This window comes from Lacerta agilis, chromosome 17 (assembly GCF_009819535.1).
Source record: "Lacerta agilis isolate rLacAgi1 chromosome 17, rLacAgi1.pri, whole genome shotgun sequence".
Classification (NCBI taxonomy): domain Eukaryota; kingdom Metazoa; phylum Chordata; class Lepidosauria; order Squamata; family Lacertidae; genus Lacerta; species Lacerta agilis.
Window position 1 is genome coordinate 4,405,337 of NC_046328.1, and position 23,830 is coordinate 4,429,166.

Below are 23,830 nucleotides of genomic sequence, written 5' to 3' on the forward strand. Positions count from 1 at the left end.
ATCATAGAGTTGTAGAGTTGGAAGGGATGCTGACAGTCATTTAGCCCAACGCGCCAGAATTCAGGAATCTCTGCTGAAGCATCTATGACAGGTGGCCATCCAAGCTCTGCTTTAAAACCTCCAAGGAAGGAGAGTCCACCACCTCCCGAGGGAGTCTGTTCCTGTCCATGAGCTCTTCCTATCTAAAGTTCTTCCTGGTGTTGAGTTGGGATCTCCTTTCCTGTAACTTGAAGCCGTTGGTTTGGTTCCTACCATCCCACTCTCTCCTGGCACTGAGAGCCATGACTGGTGTCCCTGCCTTTTTCTGTTCACCCAAGAGACTTTTCACCTCCTCTCTTGCTAGAGCGATGGTGGAAGTAGAGGAACTCACTGGTTTAAATGTGTGAGAGAGACTGTTGCTGCTAAATTGGTGGCAGAAAGTAAGTCGAGGAGGGGGTGGCACTACTACCATTGCCATGAAAAGGAAGAGAGGCAGCGGGGCTCTGTGCGCCGTGTGCTTGCTCCAGGGACAGGCCCATTCTAGTAGTGTTTGCAGCATGTTCACTAAAGGGCTTGTTGAACTGAGCAACAAACATGAGCAACCCACCTTTTTTGCAAATGAGCCTTTTCTCCTCTCTTACTGCTATTTTATCATTTTAATCTTCAAGCTGATATGCCAACTTCATTGCACTTTGCTCTGACATGATAGACCAGGCATGGCCAAACTTGGCCCTCCAGATGTTTTGGGACTACAATTCCCATCATCCCTGACCACTGGTCCTGTTAGCTAGGGAGGATGGGAGTTGTAGTCCCAAAACAGCTGGAGGGCCAAGTTTGGCTATGCCTGTGATAGACTGTTGCTGCAAGAAACAGCAAAGGGTGGTTTCTCAATTTTTGCGGGGGACAAACTGAAGTTGAGTGAGATCATCTCTGAATGTGAACTTGTTAGGTAGCCTTGGGCAAAACTTGGGACTTCTCCATCCAAGATGAAACTTCCATTGACAGCTCTGTGTGGCTTCTTTTCATATTCAGTTTTATATTCTCCCACCTTCCTATGACTCCTGAGTTGTTCCTAAGCAGAATCAAGAATAGGTAAGGGTTACAGGAGAGTTTCTTGTCCTTTGCTGATTTAAATCCATGTTCTTTTTCATTTACCCGCAGGCTGGTAAAGAGCACATTTCTTTCTGTAAACTTTGCTTTTTTGGAAGCAACTGCCCTCTGGTGGTAGTAAATTGATCAGCGGATACTTGATGAAAACCAGATTACTGTAGATTTCTGGATTGCTTTTAGTGTTACATTTCGAACTGGGGATGCTCATAGTTAGGGGGAAGGGTCCAAATAGTTAGTATTAAGATGGTCTTGTGGTAAAGTTCTTCAGGTTTTTAATATACAAATAGCCCTGACAGTTTGAGCACCTCATAGGATGTGATTTTACATGTTTTGTTGAACTGAATGTCTCCCAAGAAAATACTAAGTCTTCTTGGATGCACATGACTTGAGGAGACGAGGTTACTCCCCTCCCCGGTTTTTATTTATTTTTCTTGCTAATGGGACTGTAATCCTAGACTAAGCAGAATATGTTTCTCTCTTCCTCACAGTGTCATCAGTCTTCAGGGGAAGACATGGAGATCTCCGATGATGAAATGAACCAATCTCCAAGCACAGAATGTGCCAAAAACATTGTGGTGAATACCTCTGTTGGCAACTCAGCTGTGATGACTCCCTCAATTCCTATGCCTCCCCATGGTTTTCCTCCCCTGCCTCCCCCACCCCCACCCCAGCCGGTCTTCCCAATGCCCCCTCCTCCGCCTCTCCCTCCCCCGCCTCCCCCAACTCACCCCGCAGTTACTGTCCCACCTCCTCCCCTCCCAGCGCCTCCTGGGGTCCCACCCCCTCATATCTTGCCTCCACTTCCTCCATTCCATCCTGGGATGTTTCCCCTCATGCAAGTAGATATGATCAGTGTCTTGGGCAACCAATGGGGAGGCATGTCAATGTCTTTTCAAATGCAAACCCAAATGCTGAGCCGCTTGATGCAAGGGCAGAACACTTACCAGTACCCCCCATTCATGGGGAACCGGATGCAGTTTGTGAACCTTCCTCCCTACCGGCACTTTTCCATGGGAGCAGCTATCAACCGTGGGCAGCAGTGGCCCCCGTTGCCCAAGTTTGACCCCTCGGTTCCTCCTCCGGGTTACCAGCCCAAGAAGGAAGATCCTCATAAGGCCACTGTCGATGGTGTCCTCTTGGTGATTGTGAAGGAACTTAAAGCAATAATGAAGAGGGATTTAAACCGGAAGATGGTGGAGGTGGTGGCCTTCAGGGCATTTGATGACTGGTGGGACAAGAAAGAGCGTCTGGCAAAGGTAACCATCAAATCTCACACCTCTTTTCCAAGGGCTTTGCAATGACAAGACGGTTTGCACCACCTGCCTCTTTGCATCTTTCTGTGTTTCCCCCAGTTCAGGCTTGGAAATGGATAAGACAAGTAACATGACGGGTGTATGGCAAGGCATACACTTGTCATAATAAAGCTTAGTGCGTGCATGCATGCATGTATAAGAGCACAGGTCTGATTCCTTATAACTCAAGGTTGTTGTTGTTTTAAAGGGATCTCCAGTGTAGGGGGGGTGAAAGTCTTTTATCTGAAACCCTAGACTAGAGAGTCACCTGTGTTTGGAGTAGGCAGTATGGAGCTAGATGCATGACTCCATTTGAGGCAGCTCTCCGTATATGTTTGTGTGTGACTTCTGTGTGACTTCAGACACGGCACAGAGCAGGCATAGGCAAACTCGGCCCTCCAGATGTTTTGAGACTACAGTTCCCATCATCCCTGACCGCTGGTCCTGTTAGCTAGGGCTGATGGGAGTTGTAGTCCCAAAACATCTGGAGGGCCAAGTTTACCTATGCCTGGCTTAGAGTATGTCCATGTCTTTACAAATGGCAAAAGTGTACTTGGTACTGTCTGACCTTCGCAAATTCCTAAAACCCATAGTGGATATTGGGCTGCAGCCTACATTAGAAAACCTGTGTGGTTTTTGCACCACAAAAGGATCATGCCAAACTAAAGTTGTTTTCTGCTAGGCAAGGTGGAGAGTTTGCAGTTTAATTGATGGACACTCTGCAATAGGGGAAGTAGGCGCATCCTTCTGATGTTTTTGACGTTTGCCTCCTCCCTAGAATTTGTTCAGGCTGAACTTCTCCAATGGAAGTTAAGCAGGGATGTTCCATAAGTGCTATTGATGGATTTGAACACCTTTTGCTGGCAATAAAAGTCTGCACTTGTTCAGGGAAATTAGAGCTTTCATGCTGCTGCTTTGTTCAAGCACCCAATTTTTAGCATCTGCACCAGTGTGTTAGTGTCCTCTTTTTTAATCCTGCTTGTCTTGCATAGGCATCACTTACTCCAGTAAAATCTGGAGAACATAAAGATGAGGAGAAGCCAAAACCAAAGGACCGCATCACATCTTGTCTTCTGGAGAACTGGAACAAAGGAGAAGGTCTGGGCTACGAGGGGATCGGCTTGGGCATTGGGTTACGCGGGGCCATCCGGTTGCCATCTTTCAAGGTAAGAGCAGCCTTCAATATCTAGTTATTCATAATATGAACCCTGCTTTCCTAGAGTACTCTAAATAATGTTAGAACTGAGCCACAGTTTTAATGTCTCAGCTGTTGCACACTTTTTGCCCAGTAAACTGCCTGTACTTTTAGCTCTCTAACCTTACAGAAATGATTAATTAACCCAGTATTGGCTCTTCACACCACCACCAATGCTATTACTGGCTGATTTATGATGGTGCAGAAGGATTAACAGTTGCCTCTATCCCCATGTGAGTTATAGAGAACACACTGGAAGACTTGAAGGATGGGGAAAAGTTAGGGGGGAGGGTGTTGTTTAGAGAAAGTATGCAAACATGGAAAGTTTTGGGAGATCTGTAAGGAAGAACATCACCTTTATTTTATCATACATCAGAAATCCTTTAACAGATTTAATAAAAGAGGTGATAAGACTTTAAGGTTTCCGTCTTATTCCAACTTTCCTAATTCACATGTTTGCACTTCTGTGTATTTAGATGTTTGAACTGGCTTCAATGGCAGTGCCTATTGATGTTCACACTGGTCTAATTGTTCTGTTGCCTTTTAAATTACAAACTGAAGTAAAAATGTGTTCATAAACATAAAAAGGAAAGCAAACGTTGGCACTCCCATGTAGTCATTAGTCATTTTTGGGGAGTAAGGTTCTTGTATGCTATGAAGTGGGAGCACTTGTAAATCTAAAAACAAATATATCTCCCAAAATTGGTTATTTCTGTCCTTTCTACAGGTGAAGAGAAAGGAGCCACCTGAAGCTGCCTCAGCTGGAGACCAGAAGAGAATCCGTCCCTCTACTTCGGTAGATGATGAAGATGAAGGTTTGTGAAGCCATATTTTCCTCCAAAACACAGTGAGGGTTTCACACTGCTGAATCCGCTAATCTTCACGCTAGTGATTTGTCTCTCAATCTGGACACACTATGCAAAACTAAGAGTTCCAAATTCTCTTTGTCCTAATTTTTGCAATTTAATGACATATTTGGGACCAATCTGAAACACAGATAAGACTCAATGTTCAGTGTTGCAGTTAAGATGGGCACTGTTCCATTAAGTAATGTCTAAAGCCACAGTAAAAATATTTTTGTATCATGGAAAGAACAAGCTGTTCAGTGTTATAACTGGTTTAATGCTATTTCAGTATGAAATGAAAGAAACACACCCCACAGTTCTTGTTAATTGTCATTAAATGTTTTGCCCTCCCAGAGCTCCTTGGAGAAGGTTAATAATAATTAATTAATTAATTAATTAATTAGTAGTAGTAGTCATCTTGACATAGTGCACTTCATTAATCTGAGCACCCACAGTTGTTCAGTATTCAAGCACCAATTTCTTACCAGCTTTAGAAGGACATAGCCTCACTGGAGCTCAGTAACCTAACTAGGAAGAGCCTTCCTTCTTTTGCTGTGCATTTAAGCCCAATTGACCGGGATAAAATTTTGGTGTACTTAACTCTTCCTGGATTGAATACCATCTTCTTGAAAGATTTAAGGAAGCCAGATTGCAGCCAACAAGCAAGGCCCACTCTTAGCCTCTTTTTCCTAAACCCATAGGGTGCAACCCAGCCAAGTTAAGCTTTGCAGTTCCGTGGACCTTGGTGGCAACAATAAGCACAGGCTAACTTGCCCCTAAATGTAATCAGTGGTTAATTTTTAGCACTTTTCGCATGGACTGGATCTTGCCACTAATGCACTGAAAATATTTCATCATATTGAATGTATTGGATTAAAAGCTCTGAGGTTCCCAAACATTCAGCTACTGAAGGATGGATATTTCTTCCCCTATTTCTCAATGTGTCAGAAATGGTGTCTTGAAAAATAAATCCTTGCATAGGGTGCATGTCCAGAGATGCAGATCCCATGTGCACAGAACCAAATCTTTCCGTCCACCATAGGCATCCTCTTCCTTCAGATCCATCCCTCAAAAACCACCTTTTCTGTGAAGCCTTTGGAGTGAGTCCCTTTATCCTCCTATAACTAACCTTCACAAGATTTAACCGGACCCTAAGACTCCTAAGGAAAAGCCAAAATGCTAGACCCGAGGACACTGCTGCAAAGCCTCCTTCCATGGGTGCCTTCTTTCCTCTAGAGAGAGAACTTGGATGTGGGGTACAATGGGGCATTCAGAGGACCCTGCCATAATCCGCAGCTCCTCCTTTGCCACATAAACCCAGGTCCCGTCATAATGACCCCCCACTTCTCTGGTGTATTATATACATGGGAGATAATGCCAAGTATGTAGGTGCTCCTAACACATAACATCTTTTCAAGGTGACACAAGTATCGAGCATATTTCCTTAGTTGTATTTTCTTTCTTTTTAAAAAACTATTTATTTAACTAATGAGCGAGCGAAAGAAAACACTTTTTAAAAAACCACCTGCTTTCAGTTTTCCAAGACAGGAATCCGTTTTTGTCACTTTGGGAATGTTATGGCTGGCGGCTGCTTCAGCTTTTTCATGCATTTTCACACTCCCAGAATCAGAACGAGATCGAGACCTGCCGGATGCAGCCTCAGACCTCTCCAAGAAAGATGGCGAAGTGGTCGGCCTCAGGAGGAGACCCGGAAGGCCGCTGGAACTAGACAGTGAAGGAGAGGAGGAGGATTCAGGCAAGGAGGAGGAATCCTCTTCCGAAAAGGAGGCCGAGCAGGAGGAAGAGGAAGGGGAAGGGGTGATAAAATCTGTTTCTGACAAGGTAGGTCCCCACAACCAAGCTGGGCTTTTTTTTCCTCTGGGCTGTGTATGTGTGAGTAAAAGCCAGCACCTTTTGATGCTGGAGGGCTCATGAAGAATACTTGCCTACCCCCCACCCTGACCATTTCACATAACGCTTTTATTATGCTCAATGTATTTTACGTGGTTGCAACCCACCCTGGGTTGAAGGTCGGGAAAGAAATAATAATGGCAGTTAAAAAAACCCTCAGAAGGCAGCTCTATATATGCCATATATCCAAAAAATAAAACATGAAAACAAAACTGGTCAATGAAGGATTAGAACAGTAGCAATTGAAACACGAAGCCAAATGAAGTCACCAATAAAAAGCAGAATGGACTATTAAAAGGTTATTTAAAATCTACTTAAGTGTCACCACTGAGGGGTTCATATGGAGCACCTGGCAGCCCCCCCCCTGAAAATAGTAATAGTATTCCCGAAAATAGTAAATCCCTATTCACTTCTATATTTATTTGAAATAATCCAGAAATTACCTTTGTAATCTTTGCCAATATTCCTTAACCAGACTGCATTCCCACCACATGTGGGAATATAATCCTTTTTCCTGACCACAATGCCAACATTTGGGGCGAGAGCCAAGCCAATATTCTTCAGCTTTGAGAAGTAACATTTAAAATGGACATCCTCGTGCATCACAAGATACCAGCAGAAGGTGACAAGATGTGATCAGATATATTTAAAATGAGGCACGAAATTTCTTGGTGTTTCCTGGCCTGCATTTTCACACCTTGGCTCTTTGATGTTCAAAGGAATATAATTTGTACCCCAGTTGATATTTATAACACAGCTAGACAGCCAGCCAGGGACGTGAGTGGAACTGTGGTCATAACCACAGAGCCTAGGGCTTACCGATCAGAAGGCTGGCGGTTTGAATCCCCGCAACAGGGTGAGCTCCCGTTGCTCGGTCCCTGCTCCTGCCAACCTAGCAGTTAGAAAGCACGTCAAAGTGCAAGTAGATAAATAGGTATCACTCCAGCAGGATCCATGTTCCGTTGCGCCCGAAGCAGCTTAGTCATGCTGGCCACATGACCCAGAAAAACTCTGCGGACAAACGTCGGCTCCCTTGGGCACTAAAGCGAGATGAGCGCCACAACCCCAGAGTCATTTGCGACTGGACTTAATTGTCAGGGGTCCCTTTACCCTTTACCACTTTAGGGAGGCGTAGCTGATGATCTGCCTGCCAGGGTTTGCTGCACTACCACTTCCATCATGTCTGACCCATGGCCTTGCTAGCTGGGGCTGATGTGAGCTGGCTTCCCATGCCATAGTGGCTTCATGCCGTTTTCAGTGTGTAATACGCTTATCAATTGCCAGTCCTTTTGTGAATTCAGGGTGCCCCATTATCTGCCCCTTGTAGTTGCTAAGTCAAAGGGAAGGATGAGTTTTGTGGCAGGCTGTCCCCCCCGGCCACAAAGTTTTCTTTCTTCCTTGCTTACATTCTAGATATTGCTTAGGTCAAGACCTTTAGAGGCCCTAAGCACTTAAAAGAACCTGGTGCCCCCATACATATCTACTTCAAAATATAAACAATAATAAATGGTAAAATAAATTTTTATTTTTCAAAATGGAACAAAACCCGCATTAAGATGGGAAATGTTTGTTTTTGTATACTTTCACTTTATATTTGAAACATTTTCTCCTGCTTTTTCTAATGTCAAAGTCTTTGATCAGATCCTAAAAACTAATCTTACGTAACACATCTGCTTCTATACTTAGTAAAGATAAGGCATCCAGCCTGCCTTGTTGCATAGTTGTTCTGTTGGGATTTTTAATACACTTCAGTTGAGAAGACAGGTGCTCAGCAGAGCAATTTGTGACCATTAATGTTAAAAATCTGGCAATGGAAAATTTCTGTGGTGCCCCCGTTCCCTTGATGCCCTAAGCATGTGCTTATTTTGCTTAATGGTTAATCCAGCCCTGTTTGGGATATCCCTTTATGGACACATGGGACATCTGTAGCTACAGTTGGTTAGCTATGTTCATATGTGTTGCTTTTCTGAGTTTTGAAATATTTCTGTAGCTTATTTCCCACCTTAAAAAAACATTAAATGTGTCTTCCATTCTATAAAGAAGTGTCATATTGCATGTCCTGAGTCTACCAGCCTATCTTTTTATCTAGACATTATACCAGATGTGCCACGATGGCACTGGATCTATTTCTTATGTAATAATATAAGCCCTCAGGCAACATGCTCCCCCACCTGCAAAAAAAATAATAATACAAGTGTTTGTTGCACTTTCAAAATGCCTTCTCTCTCAAGGAACAGGAGGAAGACCTCAATGAAGAGGAAGGAGAGGAAGAGGATGAAGACGATGATGATGATGAAGAGGTTGAAGCAGAAACAAGTGGAAAGGAAGAGGAACAAGATTCTGAAGAAGGTATGATGTCTTGTTAGCTCTAAGTAAATGAGATCTTGAGGTTTTGACTAGCTGGCTAGATGAGGCATTGTCCAGATCTCCAGGTAATATTTAACTGGCGCTCATTAGAACAGAAGCTCAACAGGACCTCCTGCAATATGTGAGGCAAGCTCAATTTCATGAGCTATCCTGAAAGGGGTTAAAGATAAAGCAGCAAGTATTGTCATATAATAGTATAATGTAACAGGCACTCAAGTTTAGAATGCCATATGCAGTTCTAGGTATCCCACCTAAAAGTAAGAATGAAATGCAGAACATGAAATATTCACTTAAAGCAGCAGAAATTTAAAGTGGGGTGGTCAACATTTTCTTTCGAAGAGAAGTGCAAGAAGTTAGGGCTGTTAATATCAAATAAAAAATTACTAAGGGCAGGTAAAATTCTGTATAGTGAGAAGACAGCTTCTCTTCTTTTACTCCTACATTAAAAAAAACCTTGGACCTTCTGTTGTCCAGGTAAACTACAGTACATTCAGGATAAAAAGTGCATTGCTTTGGGACATTTTAATGGGACCCAGGTGGCGCTGAGGGTTAAACCACAGAGCCTAGGGCTTGCCGATCAGAAGGTCGGCGGTTCGAATCCCTGCGACGGGATGAGCTCCCGTTGTTCGGTCCCAGCTCCTGCCCACCTAGCAGTTCGAAAGCATGTCAAAGTGCAAATAGATAAATAGGTACCACTCCAGCGGGAAGGTAAATGGCGTTTCCGTGAGCTGCTCTGGTTCGCCAGAAGCGGCTTAGTCATGCTGGCCACATGACGCAGAAGCTGTCTGCGGACAAACGCCGGCTCCCTTGGCCTATAGAGCGAGATGAGTGCCGCAACCCCAGAGTCGGACACGACTGGACCTAATGGTCAGGGGTCCCTTTACCTTTACTTTAATGGCTACCAGAACAGATGGCTTTATAAAGATTGAGGGAGCTCTCTATAGCATGGATATGTGACAGGGAGGGAGAGAAAAAACAAGCAAATGGAAATCTTATGCTTCTAATTAATTTCTCTTGCCTGTCCTGATCAAAATGTGTTTTTTGTGTTCCAGCAGAAGATGTAGGAAGTCCTGCCTCCTCTGGAGCAGAGATTGAGTCATCTGATGAAAGTGAGGAATCCTCAGAATTTGGGACAAGCTCTGATTCTGATGAAGAAGAGGAGGAGGAGGAGGAGGAGGAGGAAGGGGAAGAGGAAGAGGACTATGAGGAGCAGGTGGAAGATGAAGAAAGAGTGTCTCTACAGCAAGAAACAGAAGCCCTGCCTACCCAGCTGGCTCCTGAGTCTCTCACTCAAGAGGTTGAAGACGATGATCAGAAGGAGACCATCCTGGAACTGTTTCCAGTGGATGATTACATTGAAGGGACTCCTCTAGTTCTTCCGGAGCCTTTGATGCCAGGAGGAGAGGAGCAGAAGGAAGAAGTCGAGCATGCAGAGGAGGAAAGTGGGGAACTCCTCCAGCAATCTGTGGCTGAAGTGCTGGTGGTGATTGAGAGACCCCATGAGGAGAAGCTGCAGGTGTCACCAGTGCGCATGCCAGGTGAGGGGCAATTTTGACCGTTTTGCAAACTCTCTCCTCCCAATATCTGGTGAGTAAGGGCTCTGAAAGCCTGTCTCTGCTGCTGCTTTTCCTCCTGGAGTAGGAAGAAAGTACCTTTGAAGGGGAAAGCTGATAAAATATTTGGAGGTAGGCCTTGCGTGAGTGCAGAACCTGTCATGAAAAAACGCCCCTGGCTCCAGAAAGACCTGTGAATCGCAGAGCAGCTGAACGTGTAGCTCATTCTGAAATAAAGTTTGGGCACACGTGCTGATGTGGGAGTGGCTTGTTATATTTAAGGCTGAACAGGATCACATCAGAAGCAGTCTTAATGTGTCTTGTTCTGGTTTCAAATTCTGTCTATTTCAACAGCATCTTGATTTAAAGGCCTCTGTTAGCCCTATTCTTAGGGTTTCTTGTTCAAGTTCCTGATCTGAATACAAGTGGCTGCCGTTCAACCTCCACATTTAGTTTTAAGCAGGGCTGGGCAATATCTGGTTTTCAGCATCGTGATGTACAGGTGAAACTCGAAAAATTAGAATATCGTGGGAAAGTCCATTTATGTAAGCAATTGTTTTAATTAGCTACTGGAGTGAGATAGACTCATGACATGCAAAGTGAGATATGTCAAGCCTTTGTTTGTTATAATTGTGATGATTATGGCATACAGCTGATGAAAACCCCAAAGTTGAAATTGTTAATTTGGGGTTCTCATAGCTTTACTCCATAATCATCACAATTATAACAAATAAAGGCTTGACATATCTCACTTTGCATGTCATGAGTCTATCTCATATATTAGTTTCACCTTTTAATTTTTCGAGTTTCACCTGTATCAGCAACTAAATACTGTGATATGCTGATATCATGATGTCTGACTGGAATGTATCTCGGCTACTTCTTCCTACCCACCTTACAGAGAGGTAGAAGCAGCTGAGATACATTGCCCAGCCCTACCAAGCCCTGATGCTGCTCTGGTTTGCATGATCTGGGGGGAGCAGGAAGCCTCCCGCCCCTCAGCTGAGTGAGCCCTGATGCTGCTCTGACTTGTGTGAGCTGGAGGGGCTTCCACAAAGGCACGCGCAGGCAGGCAGAGTCCCAAAAAGTGCTTGCCCAGAACCTTCTCAGGCTCCGCCTGTCTCCCTGCACCTTTGCTGTCTGCAGGCAATTTGAGCTGGTGCAATGTATTGCCTGCTCAAATTGTTTGGAAGTGGTATTTTGATCTGAACACCATACCAGTTTCAGACAATTTATCAATACATCACCCAGCTCTAGTTGTAAGACCAAACAAAGTAATAGATAGCCCTGTGATGTTCCAGTGACATGGCAATTAATTCATAATAGTTGTTTCAGCTTCTTTTTTAAACGTGAACTCAGTTCAGATGTAGCAATGTGGCTTGGCATTTATGCAAATGAGTTTCAGGCTTGTTTCTGCTTTATAGAACCATGGTTTCCAATTATGTGGTTTGCACATAAACAATGGTTTGCTCAGTTCAAATGTAATGGTAACTCACAATTTGTTGTGAAAGAGGAAGGGAATAAACACATGGGTAGGAGAGGGGAGAGGACACACAAGTCCGATCATATGGTGGCTCATTTACCAGAAGTAATGTGTTTAGCATTAACTCTGTAAGTGTATCACTCTAATCTGACCAAACTAAGCGTTCATAGCTGTTAGAGAACAGCAACCATAGCTGTTAGAGAGCTGTAAAAATTTGTGTCCTGGGCTTTTAAGACTCATCTACCCATGTATTATCTGAAACCCAAGGGGCGCATTAGTTGTCAGATGTGAAATATATTGGCATTACAGTGGTGCCCCGCTAGACGAAAAACTCGCTAGACGAAGGCATTCGTCTAGCGGAAGGCTGCCCCGCTAGACGAAAAAGTCTTTGGGGCTGCCTCGCAAGACAAAAAAATTTCGTCTTTTTTTTTTCGTTTTGCGGAGCGCGGCTGCCATTGCCGCTCCGCAAGATGAAAAACCCGCTAGACGAAAATTTTCGCAGAATGAATTATTTTCGTCTAGTGGGGCACCACTGTATTTTCAGCTCTCCTACCCCACTACATGCCTTGTGAGGTTTCATCCTCAAAGCACCCTCTCAAACGCCCCTGTTCACAAGTCCTCCAGTCAGCTAAATGGAACTGCTGCTGGCTGCTAACTCCTCCTCCAAATCACTTCCTCGTTCAGCCTGGCTTCTCTGTCCACTGGGTTTGTTACTATGTGGTGGCAAAGATGATGTAGAAAAACTGCTGAAAATTGGGATTGTGTGCACTTTGTGCTGTCTGCCCAAGTAGATACCAGTGGGTATCTGCATGAAATTTGCTTTTTTAATGGCACAATTCTAGCCCTTGTGATTGTAGACAGGAATTTGAAAATGTGTTAGCTGCATCCTTGAAGACTTAGTGGAGCTTTGCAGGGGGTTGCAAGTGGGTTCTTACCTCGGTGCTCCATGAACATCCTTCAGTCTGCCGCCTCTCTGCCACTACTGCCTGTATAGATCCTGTTTCCATTCCCAGCCCCAGATGTTTGGGGTAAATGCCCTCTGCATCCCTTGCAGTCTTCAGGCAGTTTGGTAACCACAGTGTGTTTCCTTAAGGTGTGTCATTTGCTCCTCTCTGTTTTTCTTTCTAGAGGAGGAGTCTGAACCTGATGTTGAGCTGGAGCCGGAGGCGCTAGTCAGCCCACAGCCAGAGAGTCAGGATGAAGAACACCTCTGTCCACCAATGCCGGTGGGGATTTTTGGAGACATTTTGGCCAGCAGTACCTCCTTTTTCACCAAGCCGGACAATAACGTTTCTGAAGCCCCAGCAAAAAGCCGACAGTCCCGCTCAGCCGAGGAAGAGGACCGTCTCCCTTGGACTCCCGGGGGGGAGCGACAGGCTCACTTGGAGTCTCCTGGGCTTCCGCTCAGTGCGGTGCCACCCTCTTCGCTTCCCCTCCCCTCGGTCACATCTGGTAAAGAGGAGCCGTTCCTCCTTCCAGAGCAGTTCCCAGATCAGTTAAGCATGACCAAACCAGCCCTGGAAGAAGAGCTCCCTCGGACTCCTGGACGGGACATTGCAGCCAAGTGCTCTCACACTTTCTCCAAGTCCCAGAGCACTGACACGGTCCCAGCCACCCCTGGCAATGACGCTCCTCTCACAGGAAGCAGCTTGACCTTAAGTTCCCCGCAGGTCCCAGGAAGCCCCTTTTCCTACCCATCCCAGTCCCCCGGGATCAACAGTGGCGGCATTCCTCGGACTCCTGGGAGGGATTTCACTTTCACCCCGACTTTCCCAGAGCCTGGTGCTACCCTTCCTTGCCTGTCGTCAGGCAGGAAGCCCTCTGAAGATGAACCTGATGAGAAAGTCTTTAAAGAACCTCTTGGTGCTTCCTTACTGGCTGGCATGAACAGTGTTCCCTCCCCCATTCCCTTTGCCAGTCCACCTGTCCCAGCTTTCCTTGCACATCTCGACTTGCCCCCTAGCCAGCCAGTCCCTCTTGCTGCTCTCCCTAGCTTTTCTGTGGACTCAAAGGTGCCTCTAGAGGAGTACACCACAGAGGCACGGCCCCTTTTGCCCTACCCAGAAGTCTCTGTGGCTTCCCCTCCTCTCCTGCCTACGCCTCCCTCTTCTGTCTTGCCCATCAAAAGGAAACCAGGGCGGCCGAAACGATCCTCTCCTTTAGGCCCTATGTTGGATGCCTATTCTGGCAAGCCCATTGAGCCTCCTCTTCTTCCAATCCCAGTTGTCTTGACTGAAAGTGCTGTGAGCAAAGATTTGTTGAGTAGCCACCCAGAGGCTTTCTACGCCCTGAAAGATCCGGAAGCAGTGACCCTGGATTTCCGGAATGAAGGCTTCCATGACAAGCTCACCCCAGATGTTCTAGCTGAGAAGCTTCCCTTTAAGGAGCTGGAGAACCAGTGGAACGAGGACTTGAAAGAGGAAGAGGCCTACCTGAAATCCAAAAGGCAGTGGAGGAGACAGAAAAAGAGGCCAGAGGACTTTCCAACAATTCCTTCCCCTGAGTATTCCCCTCACCAGTATCACTTCAGGCCCCGCTCTGAGTTTGAGGAGATGACCATTTTATATGACATTTGGAATGGGGGTATTGACGAAGAGGATATCCATTTCCTGTGTGTTACATACGATCACTTGCTGCAGCAAGACAATGGCATGGACTGGCTCAATGATACCCTTTGGGTATACCATCCTCATATCCTTTTTTCCCTTTTTCTTTTTTTGCTGAATTACCAGATACGTATTGTTTCTGAGGAGCTGGTTTTATTGGGCATTGCTGTACTTGGTTGGTAATTTTGTTGTAAGCAATAAGCCTTAACAATATTTCAGGGGGGGAAATATGAAATTATATACACTGCATATGGTAATAACAGGTCAGTTCCAGAAACTGTTTAAAAAGTGGAATAAGAAACAGAACTTAGTCTAATGCACTGTTGTCCACAAAGTCCTTTCTAAGTTTAGTTGCTAAAACAGCAAACTTGACTACTTTTTAATATTTCCTATTTATTAATGTCATACAGAAAATATGGCTCTTTAGCAATGACTGGACCACCATCCTGGCCAAAAAAGGACCCAGCTGTTCCTCTCTAGCTTGGGACATGGGTGGTGCTGTGGGTTAAACCACAGAGCCTAGGGCTTGCTGATCAGAAGGTCAGCGGTTCGAATCTCCGCGACAGAGTGAGCTCTCGTTGCTCGGTCCCAGCTCCTGCCCACCTAGCAGTTCGAAAGCACATCAAAAGTGCAAGTAGATAAATAGGTACCGCTCCGGCGGGAAGGTAAACGGCGTTTCCGTGAGCTGCTCTGGTTCGCCAGAAGTGGCTTAGTCATGCTGGCCACATGACCCAGAAGCTGTACTCCGGCTCCCTTGGCCAGTAACGTGGGATGAGCGCCACAACCCCTGAGTCGGACGCAACTGGACCTAATGGTCAGGGGTCCCTTTACCTTTACCTTTATTCCTCTCTAGGAGCTGTGTAAGAGGAGCAGAAACAGTAACTCATGAGCCGGCTGCTCAGCAGTCCCTCAACCCCCTTGACTGGGCAAAGCCCTGTTTCTAAAGGTGTATGGCTGGACTCCCTGAATGTAACTGACAGTGGCATAGGTACAGTCAAAGACAATAGCAGGAAACCACAGGAGGTCCTGCTTGCAGGTTTCCTACAGAAATTTGGTTCCCCACTGTGTGGGCAGGATGCTGGACTAGACGGGCAATTGGTTGGCTTCATCCAGCAGGCTCTTCTTACATGCTTATAAAGGGCCTTTTACGTAAAGAGAGTTGGGCATTGCTGTAATGATTATTTGCAGTCAACAGATACAAATGTATTTTTTTGGCCCTGAAATATTGGACTATATTTTATGTGACGTATCTTCTACAAGCGCATGAAAACCTGTTTTTGTTCTTACTACACACGGCTGTAGAATTTCAAGGTTCTTCTGTGCAACCGGCTGGGGGGCTCAAAAAGCGGCTGAGCCGGAGCCCATGGAGGTGGAGGAGGGTGAGCTGCTGGTGGTGCAGGCCAGGCCGTCCAAACTTCCTAATATATCCCATTTGTTGATCTCATCCTGTTAAGTTACAGGTAGGTAGCCGTATTGGTCTGCCATAGTCAAAACAAAACAAAATAAAATAAAATTCATTCCAGTAGCACCTTAGAGACCAACTAAGCTTGTTCTTGGTATGAGCTTTCTTGTGCATGCACACATCTTCAGACTTCTGTTTCAGTGCATCTGAAGAAGTGTGCATGCACACGAAATCTCATACCAAGAACAAACTTAGTTGGTCTCTAAGGTGCTACTGGAAGGAATTTTTATTTTATTTTGTTCATCCTGTGTTAAGGTTAGTCTTCCCTTGTCCCATGGAGTGTGCTGAACTCCTGTTCCACACCACAGCAAAACCTCTTGCTCTACTTAACAATTCTGCCAATTGAGTTGACTGTTTCATACTAAAGAGGGAGTTTTTAGAGAGGCCTGCTGTGGCAAAGATTTAAAACCCTTATTTAAAGTGCTGGCCTCCTTGGGAGCACTGAAACTGGACCAGACGTTCAGACCTTTTCCTAGTCTGCAGACTTAGAAATGGAATGGTGCTGATGATGATGACATCTAAATCATTTTTGCTAAGGCATTGTTATAGCAACCGAAACAGTGATGAATAATATAACTGATTCAAAATACAGGTGAAGATTAGTAGTATGCGAGTGCGGCATCTTTTATTTTGAAAGTACTACTAATATTTAAACATTGTAGATAGTTATTCTGGTATATTATTATTATTATTATTATTATTATTATTATTATTATTTAATCTATATACCACTAACATACCAAAATGGCTTCCAAGCTGTTTACAAGTTTAAAATCAATTATAAAATCCATACATAATTAAAACACCCACAAATTGAACAAAAACAATAATAATGAAAAATTTATTTGGTCTGCCCTAGAGCTCCCTCTTCCCACGCAAAACCCCAGAAAAATAATAATGAAAAAATAAAGGCAGAACGCTAAGTTAAAACTGTTTTCTTAAAACCATCTATTGGGATCATTTTGTTTAGTAAAAATGGTATGCAACCCTCTGCGTTTCACAGAACTTTTTGTCAGGCAAAATTCAGTTCTCCTTGATGAGTTTGCAAACTTGACAGGCTTGCATGTTCCTCTGCCAATGGTTCAATGGAAGATTACTTTTTACATGCTTTGTGTCTGGCAGTTGTTACATAGTGATCTGCCTAACAGAGAAAACGGGAAATTCCACTCCCTTGCCAAATACATATTGGAGAGGTTCTCTATCTAATGCCTGAAAAACCACCTTCCCCTCCACTGCTAGGTAAGAGCATTAAGATCTGCAAATGATACCCAGCTAGCTTTGACATGGCTGGATGATGCTTGGCTTGCGGTAGCACAAAGGTGGGCTTTTCCTCCGGTGGCTCCAGTGTTGTGGAATGCCCTCTCTGCTGAAGAACAAGAGGCCCCATCGGGACTGGCATTCCACCAGGTATTGAAGACACACCTAGGCAGGCAATCATTTTACCTCTTGTGATTTTTAACTTGCTTGCTTGTTATGTTTGTATCATGAATTCTTTTTAATGCTTACCTAGATGGAGAGGGGTGTGTGTGTGTGTGTGAGAGAGAGAGAGAGAGAGAAACTCACGACTTTTTTTGTGGCTGGAATGTAGCAGACTCTGCAAAGGTGAAAGCCACATCTATTTCTCCACCTACTTTTCCCTCTGGCCCTGCCCACCACTGGTATTCAGCCCCAGAAAGTGGCACAGGTGGCAAGGAGCCCTTGGGCTGGAAAATGTTGCCCATCCTTGGCTTAGGGCCCAGCAAGCTTTGCTGGCATAATTGTAGGGCTTTGCAGCCCACATCGTTCCTGGGTTTTTCCTTAACGTGGAGTCCACCAACCAGCTTTTCTACTCCAAAGAAGAAAAAACGGGATGATGGAATGCGGGAGCACATCACAGGCTGTGCCCGCAGTGAAGGCTACTACAAGATCGACAAGAAGGACAAACTGAAATACCTCAATAACAGCCGTGCATTTGCAGAGGAGCCTCCTACAGACACGCAGGTAAAAGACGGGGGCCCTCTTCTTGTTGTCCTGTTCTGTGTGTCTGGCTGGGAGTGCTGCAGGCACCTCCCTCCCTCCTCTCTGAAGCCCACTTGAACCCTGTTAGTTTTGGGGCAGAAAAGACATGTCATTTGAATTGCACCCTTGAGTTGCTGAATTAATTGTAACCGTCTGGAGAAAGTGACAGGCAGGGATATGAGGTGTTAGGGAGCATAAATGGGACAATGTGGCAGGCAAGTCAGCTGGGGTGTGTTCTCCCTTGCCGGAAGAGTAGAGCAGAAAAAGAGCTAGGGAAGGCAGCAGGACAAACCTGTGGGTGGGTGGGAAGCATTTAGTTTGGGGGTTAATTTTTAATAGGACTAATATATTTTATTAGCTCAGTTAAAAAATTAGAATGTTCTCTATATAGAATAGCATCATAGAATTGTAGAGTTGGAAGGGACCATGAGGATCATCTGGTCCAACTGCCTGCCTTTGCCTAGTAAGTAACTGCTTTATGATCAAGTCAGCAAAAAACAGTAATACATGAATTTACGTTACACCACTTTTTGCCAGTTGGGCGTCCTGCAGTTGTTTTGGACCACTTGATAGCTGTGTTGGCTTGGGATGATGGGAGTTCTAGGCCAAAACATCTGGAGGGCACCAGGTTGGGGTGTGTGTGGCTGCCTTGTACTGTGTCAGGCCATTGTTCCACCTCTCCCACTACTGGCTCATCTGACTGGCAATGGGCATCCAGCCCTGGTCTTCCTCGCCACCTTCCCTCTTCCTTCAGGCTCCAGGGATTGAGCCTGGTACCCTCTGCAGGATAAGCCTGGGCTGCACAGCCCCTTGGCTATGGGCCAGTCTGCCATTTTTGAGCAGCTCTCTGGGATCTTGAGCAAAAATATTTCTCAGCGTGCAGATGCTGCGTCACTGAGCTCACCTCAGCCTTGAGGCTAAACCTGCCCGGGACCAGTTCTGCTCACCTGCTTGCTAACTGTTATGCTGTCCTGTTTTTGGTCCTCAGGGAATGAGCATCCCTGCCCAGGTGCATGTTTCCACCCGGGCTGGCTCCGAGAGGAGGTCCGAGCAACGCAGGCTTCTGTCCTCCCTACCCGGCAGTTGCGACAGTGACTTGCTCAAATTCAACCAGCTCAAGGTAAGTTGTGCAGCTTCCCCCTTGGAAGCCTCCATTTACTGTAACCCCTGCTGGTCAGTGAACTTGTCTGCCTCCCAAGTGACAAGTATTTGATAGAGGAATGGCAGGAAAGGGTTAAAATCATGTTGCTGTCATCTTGGGGCAAGCTTTGCAGAAGGAATCTGCAAGTCCCTTTGAGAGAAGGCCTGAAGGGTGGCAGGAATTCTGGGATGTGATGTTTCATGAAATGCCAGGAATTGAGAAAAGTAGCTGGACAACAAATGGTTAAAACCCCTCAGTTGGCACCTTTACATTTAGTTATGGAAGAAAACTTGGAATTGCATAATAAAACTTAATTGGAGATACATTTGTGGCAAGTAGTGATGGTTGCCAAAATTTGGAGAGATTTAAAGAGGTTCCACAGTTCAACTTATTTGTATACTGAAGTGTGACAGGGGCCCTAAATGAAAAACTCACCCAAAATAATAGAACTGTGGAATTGTGGAGTTGGAAGGAATCCCAATGGTCATCTGCAATGCAATAACTGCAGCTGAAGCATCCATGACAATGGCCAGCCAACCCCTGTTTAAAAACCTCCAAGGAAGGAGAGTCCTACCAAGGGAGTCCTTTCCACTGTCGAACAGCTCATACTGTCTGAAAGTTCTTCCTGTTTAGTCAGAATTTCTTTGTTGTCACTTGAAGCCATTGGTTCGACTCCTTCCCTCCAGAGCTGAAGGAAACAAGCTTGCTCCCTCTTCCATATGATAGCCCTTGAGATATTTGAAGATGGCTATCCTATCTCCTCTCAGTCTCCTCTTTTCCAGGTTAAACGTACTCAGTTCCTTCAAACACTTCTCATAAGGCCTGGTTTCCAGACCTTGATCATCTTGGTTGCAAATTTTGAAAGGACAAAATGTTTGAAGCAGCAGTTTTATTATTCACACAAGCAGGGAATAAAATAGCAATAAAATAATCTAGATGACTTTGGAAAACTCATGACTGTAGTTCTGTTCCGAATTACCATGTTGGCTTTAAAGCAGTTCCTCACACCCTGGAGATGGCCTGTGAAGAACAAGTTAAATCAGACAAGATTGTCTGTTCTCTTCAAGTAACTCCCTGTCAGATTTTACAGACTGTGCCATTGTTTTATATTCCATGTGTCTTTCTGTTACTCTGATAAAGTAGCATTAAAATGGGAAGTGTGGCAGGAAGGGGCACCAGCCACCATGACCCAAGCTAAGCAGCCTCTAAAACGTGGCTTTGGCTTATTTGGAAATGGATCTGCTGGGTTGTAAGCCCCGCTGTGCTCAGTCTGCTCCAGCATTGTGCCGGTTTTCCGAACGAATGGCTTACAGGCGCCCTTTTTCCTTGTCTCTCTTCCCCATCACACAGTCCGGAAGAAAAAGCTAAAATTCTGCAAGAGTCACATTCACGACTGGGGACTCTTTGCAATGGAGCCCATTGCTGCTGACGAGATGGTGATTGAGTACGTGGGGCAGAATATCCGGCAGGTAAGAGGAGAGGAGCCACACGGCTCTTGGCATGGGGCCAGCTCCTTGAACCCTCGGACTTCCAACCCATAGAGCAGCTTGTAAGGAGTGGCGTGAGCCCCGTGTGGCCTTTGAGCCCCCTTGCACATGCAACAGAGCGAGGGGGCAGAATGTGTTGCCCCATGTCAGTTTGCAGGTAGGCAGTACTGTTCCCCTTCTATCCCATTTAGTCCTGTTACAGCACACTGTTTCTGTTTGCCCCTCTGGCAATAAACAGACCGCACTCTGTTCAGTAAGTTGAAAATGCTTTATTTACAGATTGAAGGTCTGATACATGGTTGTTCTGTACAGCAGCAATGACAACCCCAGAACTGCCCCCTTTGGCCATCCTTACTTTTCCAAGTGGGCCTTGCCTCCCTTGCAAAGTAGAGATCTTTTAAGCTTTCTGCCTTGTTTACCAGCATGGGTGGCCCATCCCACTTTGACATCTGAGGTGAAACAGGAAGGTGCTGGCCCCCAGCCGGCTGCCACTGCCTCCCACTGAAATCTTACCAGATCATGCAGAACTCTCACATGAGATCTCACAAGCTCTGTGAGAAGTTGTGAGAGTTCTGCGAGGTCTAATCAGAAGCTGCCACTGCGCAACCCTGAGCTGGGTGGGTGGGGTGCCGCCCTACAAGATTTTGCAGCCCAAGGCTGCTGCTTCAGTCCTGCTCACTGGACTCTGGGAAGGTATTGCATGGGATTGGTATGGAAAGAGCTTTTATGCTGTCTGCCTTGCTGTGTTTAATTTGTGTGGTTGAGTTCTGGCCAGCTTCCAAGCACATACAACTGCAACCACACTAGTCAAATGCACACAACTTGTGGCTCAGCTTTATTGCCCTCTCCTGTGCCAGTATCCCTGTGAAAATGCTGCTCTCTGTGTTTACCTTTTGAAATCTTTCTACTTTCAGCCACGGAGGGTCTTTTTTAAATGGTGAGCAGCAAAATTCTGACAGGTGTCACCTCTTGGGTTTAGTCCCTCTTCTCTCCCTTTCTTAATGTGGAAGGTAGCTCTTGTGACCTTTGGATTGTTCTGCAGGTAATTGCTGACATGCGAGAGAAGCGGTATGAGGACGAAGGCATTGGCAGCAGTTACATGTTCAGGGTTGACCACGACACGATTATAGATGCAACCAAGTGTGGAAACTTCGCCAGGTTTATTAACCACAGTTGCAACGTAAGTGTTCCTTGGCCTTGCAAGCTCCACCACTCACTTGGTGGCATCAGACTTTACTCCTGTACTAAATGTGAAAGGGTGTGTAGGTACACACACACACGGAAGTGCTTTTGCGCTCTGCTTGCTCCCCTTGCTAGCCCTGCCTGGTCTGGTTGTGGTGTGGCAGCAGGACTGCATCTGGGCTTCCTCCATTGCTGCCCAAGCAGTAGGAGCCACTATTGTGACTGATCTCACTGCAGCTGCTGCTGCTGTCCAAACTAGGGCTGTTGTTAGCTGGGGCAGGCGGGGGGTGTCATCAAAGCAAAGCTTCCAAGACACAGCACTGCCACCTCCAACACCATCTCTTCCTCTGCTCTCCGTTACCAGTTGCTGAGAGCTGCCCTGGTCCTGGTTTTTTCCTCATTGCAGTTGCTGCTGCCAAGGCCTCATCCCCATGTGCAGAGGGATGGAAGGCAACCCACCACTTTGCCACAGGCTAACCCTGTGTCCTGGCTTTATCTTAACTGCAGGCAGGGCCAGGTGGGTGGCCCTGAGAGATCCATTCAAAATTGGGCGCTTCTCCCTGGCGTCACCTGGGTCGTGGCAGCGTCTCCCCTTTCCAGGCCCCTGTCACCTCCCGCCCCCCACCCCCCAATTCATATTTGGTGGCTCCAACTGTCATCACAGTGGGGCAACAAACTTGTAGGGGTAGAGCAGCCTTTCTCAACCTTGGGTCCCCAATGTTTCTGGCCTACAACTCCATCAACCCTAGCTAGCAAGACTAGTGGTCAGGGATGATGGGAGTTGTAGGCCAGAAACATCTGGGGACCCAAGGTTGAGAACCACTGGGGTAGAGAGTCCATGTGGGTGGTTGGGGTGAGTGAGTGACCTTCCCGCTCCAGTGGCCTCTCTGTTTCCCACAGTCCTCAGGCTCATGCTGTCTTATGCAAGGTGGTGACTGTTGGCTCTTCAGTTTTGATTTCCCTCCCCTGCTCCTCATATCTGTTTATCAGTGATCTTTGCAACTTCTTTAAGATTTCTCTGTGCCTCATGCTGTGCTTGTCACATGTGCTTCTCAAGTATATTAAAAGGTGGCTGGAAAGTATTTTTTTGTTTTCTTTCTTCAGCCTCCCTTCCCAGAAACACAGAACACACACACACACACACACACACGTATTAAGACAGTGATGGGTCCAAAATCTAAACAAGCGAATCAACATCTTTAAGCCATAGCTTTTAATTAACTGCTTCTTTTGTTTTAGCCAAACTGCTACGCTAAAGTCATCACAGTGGAATCTCAAAAGAAGATTGTCATCTACTCGAAGCAGTACATCAATGTGAATGAGGAAATTACATACGACTACAAATTTCCCATTGAGGATGTAAAGATCCCCTGTTTGTGTGGCTCGGAGAACTGCAGAGGGACCCTGAATTAAAGCCCAAGGTTTTTGCCGCATGGTGGCTGTGTCCAAACTGTGGTAGCCGAGGGTGGTTGCACTTTTGCCAAAAAAAGAAAAGAAAAAAAGTAAGAAAAAAGAGAGATGAGGTGGAAGAAGGAAAATGAGGAAGAGACAGGGGAACCTATATGGCACTTTCTATCCTTCTGTCAGGAGAAGTGCAAATTGAAGACACGCACACTAGGACTCTTCAAGCTGCAGGTGCTTTTCATCTTCAGATTCACAACCCCCCCTCTCTCCGCCCCTTGTGATAGTTCCCATTACTCAGTGGCACCATAATCAAAACACTCTCTCTCTTCTCCCCACCTCCTGCCCTGCTCGCTCCTTTATGGTGTCGCTCTCATGGTAGAGCAAGGTACCCTTATTCTCCTTTAACACGTTCCTCTCTCCATAAAATGCTGCTACCTTTTACTCATTAGTTTTGTCTTGTGGAGGGTCAGGAGAAAGACATTCAACATTTTAAAAATGTGAAGCAGAGACTAAAGACAAGAGGCCATGAGTTGAATGGAAGCTGGCTGGGATCGCCTGTAGCGAGCGCTGGGAGACCGACGTCAAGTGGAGGCTTTCTCAAGCAGGCGGGGAATTCTGTCTGGGTCTGCGATGCACAAAAGGACATACCTCCTCCCTTCTGTGGATCGGAGTTGTGGTTGGTGTTGTCACCTTGGTGCCCACCTGGGCTTTCTGCACACTGCTGATCCTTGTGGGGGAGGGAGGGGGAACTATAGCTTTAGGAACCGAATAATGAACTCACTTCCCTTTTCTTTTTAAAAGCAAAGCTGGATTTC

At 45.9% G+C, this 23,830-nt stretch overlaps 1 protein-coding gene across 2 annotated transcripts in view; it reads left to right on the plus strand.

Annotated features, from left to right (window-relative positions):
- Positions 1-23,456, plus strand: part of SETD1B (SET domain containing 1B, histone lysine methyltransferase) — a 46,251-nt gene extending 22,795 nt beyond the window's left edge. Inside the window, exons 7-18 of one of the 2 annotated variants that reach the window (XM_033174188.1) lie at positions 1,578-2,345; positions 3,374-3,547; positions 4,304-4,391; positions 6,046-6,263; positions 8,564-8,681; positions 9,755-10,237; positions 12,864-14,426; positions 17,617-17,783; positions 18,790-18,928; positions 20,293-20,411; positions 21,472-21,609; positions 22,851-23,456. In XM_033174188.1, the coding sequence (XP_033030079.1) occupies positions 1,578-2,345; positions 3,374-3,547; positions 4,304-4,391; positions 6,046-6,263; positions 8,564-8,681; positions 9,755-10,237; positions 12,864-14,426; positions 17,617-17,783; positions 18,790-18,928; positions 20,293-20,411; positions 21,472-21,609; positions 22,851-23,024 (4,149 nt within the window). In that variant the 3' untranslated portion in view covers positions 23,025-23,456. Of the gene's footprint in view, positions 1-1,577; positions 2,346-3,373; positions 3,548-4,303; positions 4,392-6,045; positions 6,264-8,563; positions 8,682-9,751; positions 10,238-12,863; positions 14,427-17,616; positions 17,784-18,789; positions 19,059-20,292; positions 20,412-21,471; positions 21,610-22,850 lie in introns of those variants that run through there. The other variant, XM_033174187.1, reaches the window with a different exon arrangement.
- Positions 23,457-23,830: the final 374 nt, after the last annotated feature.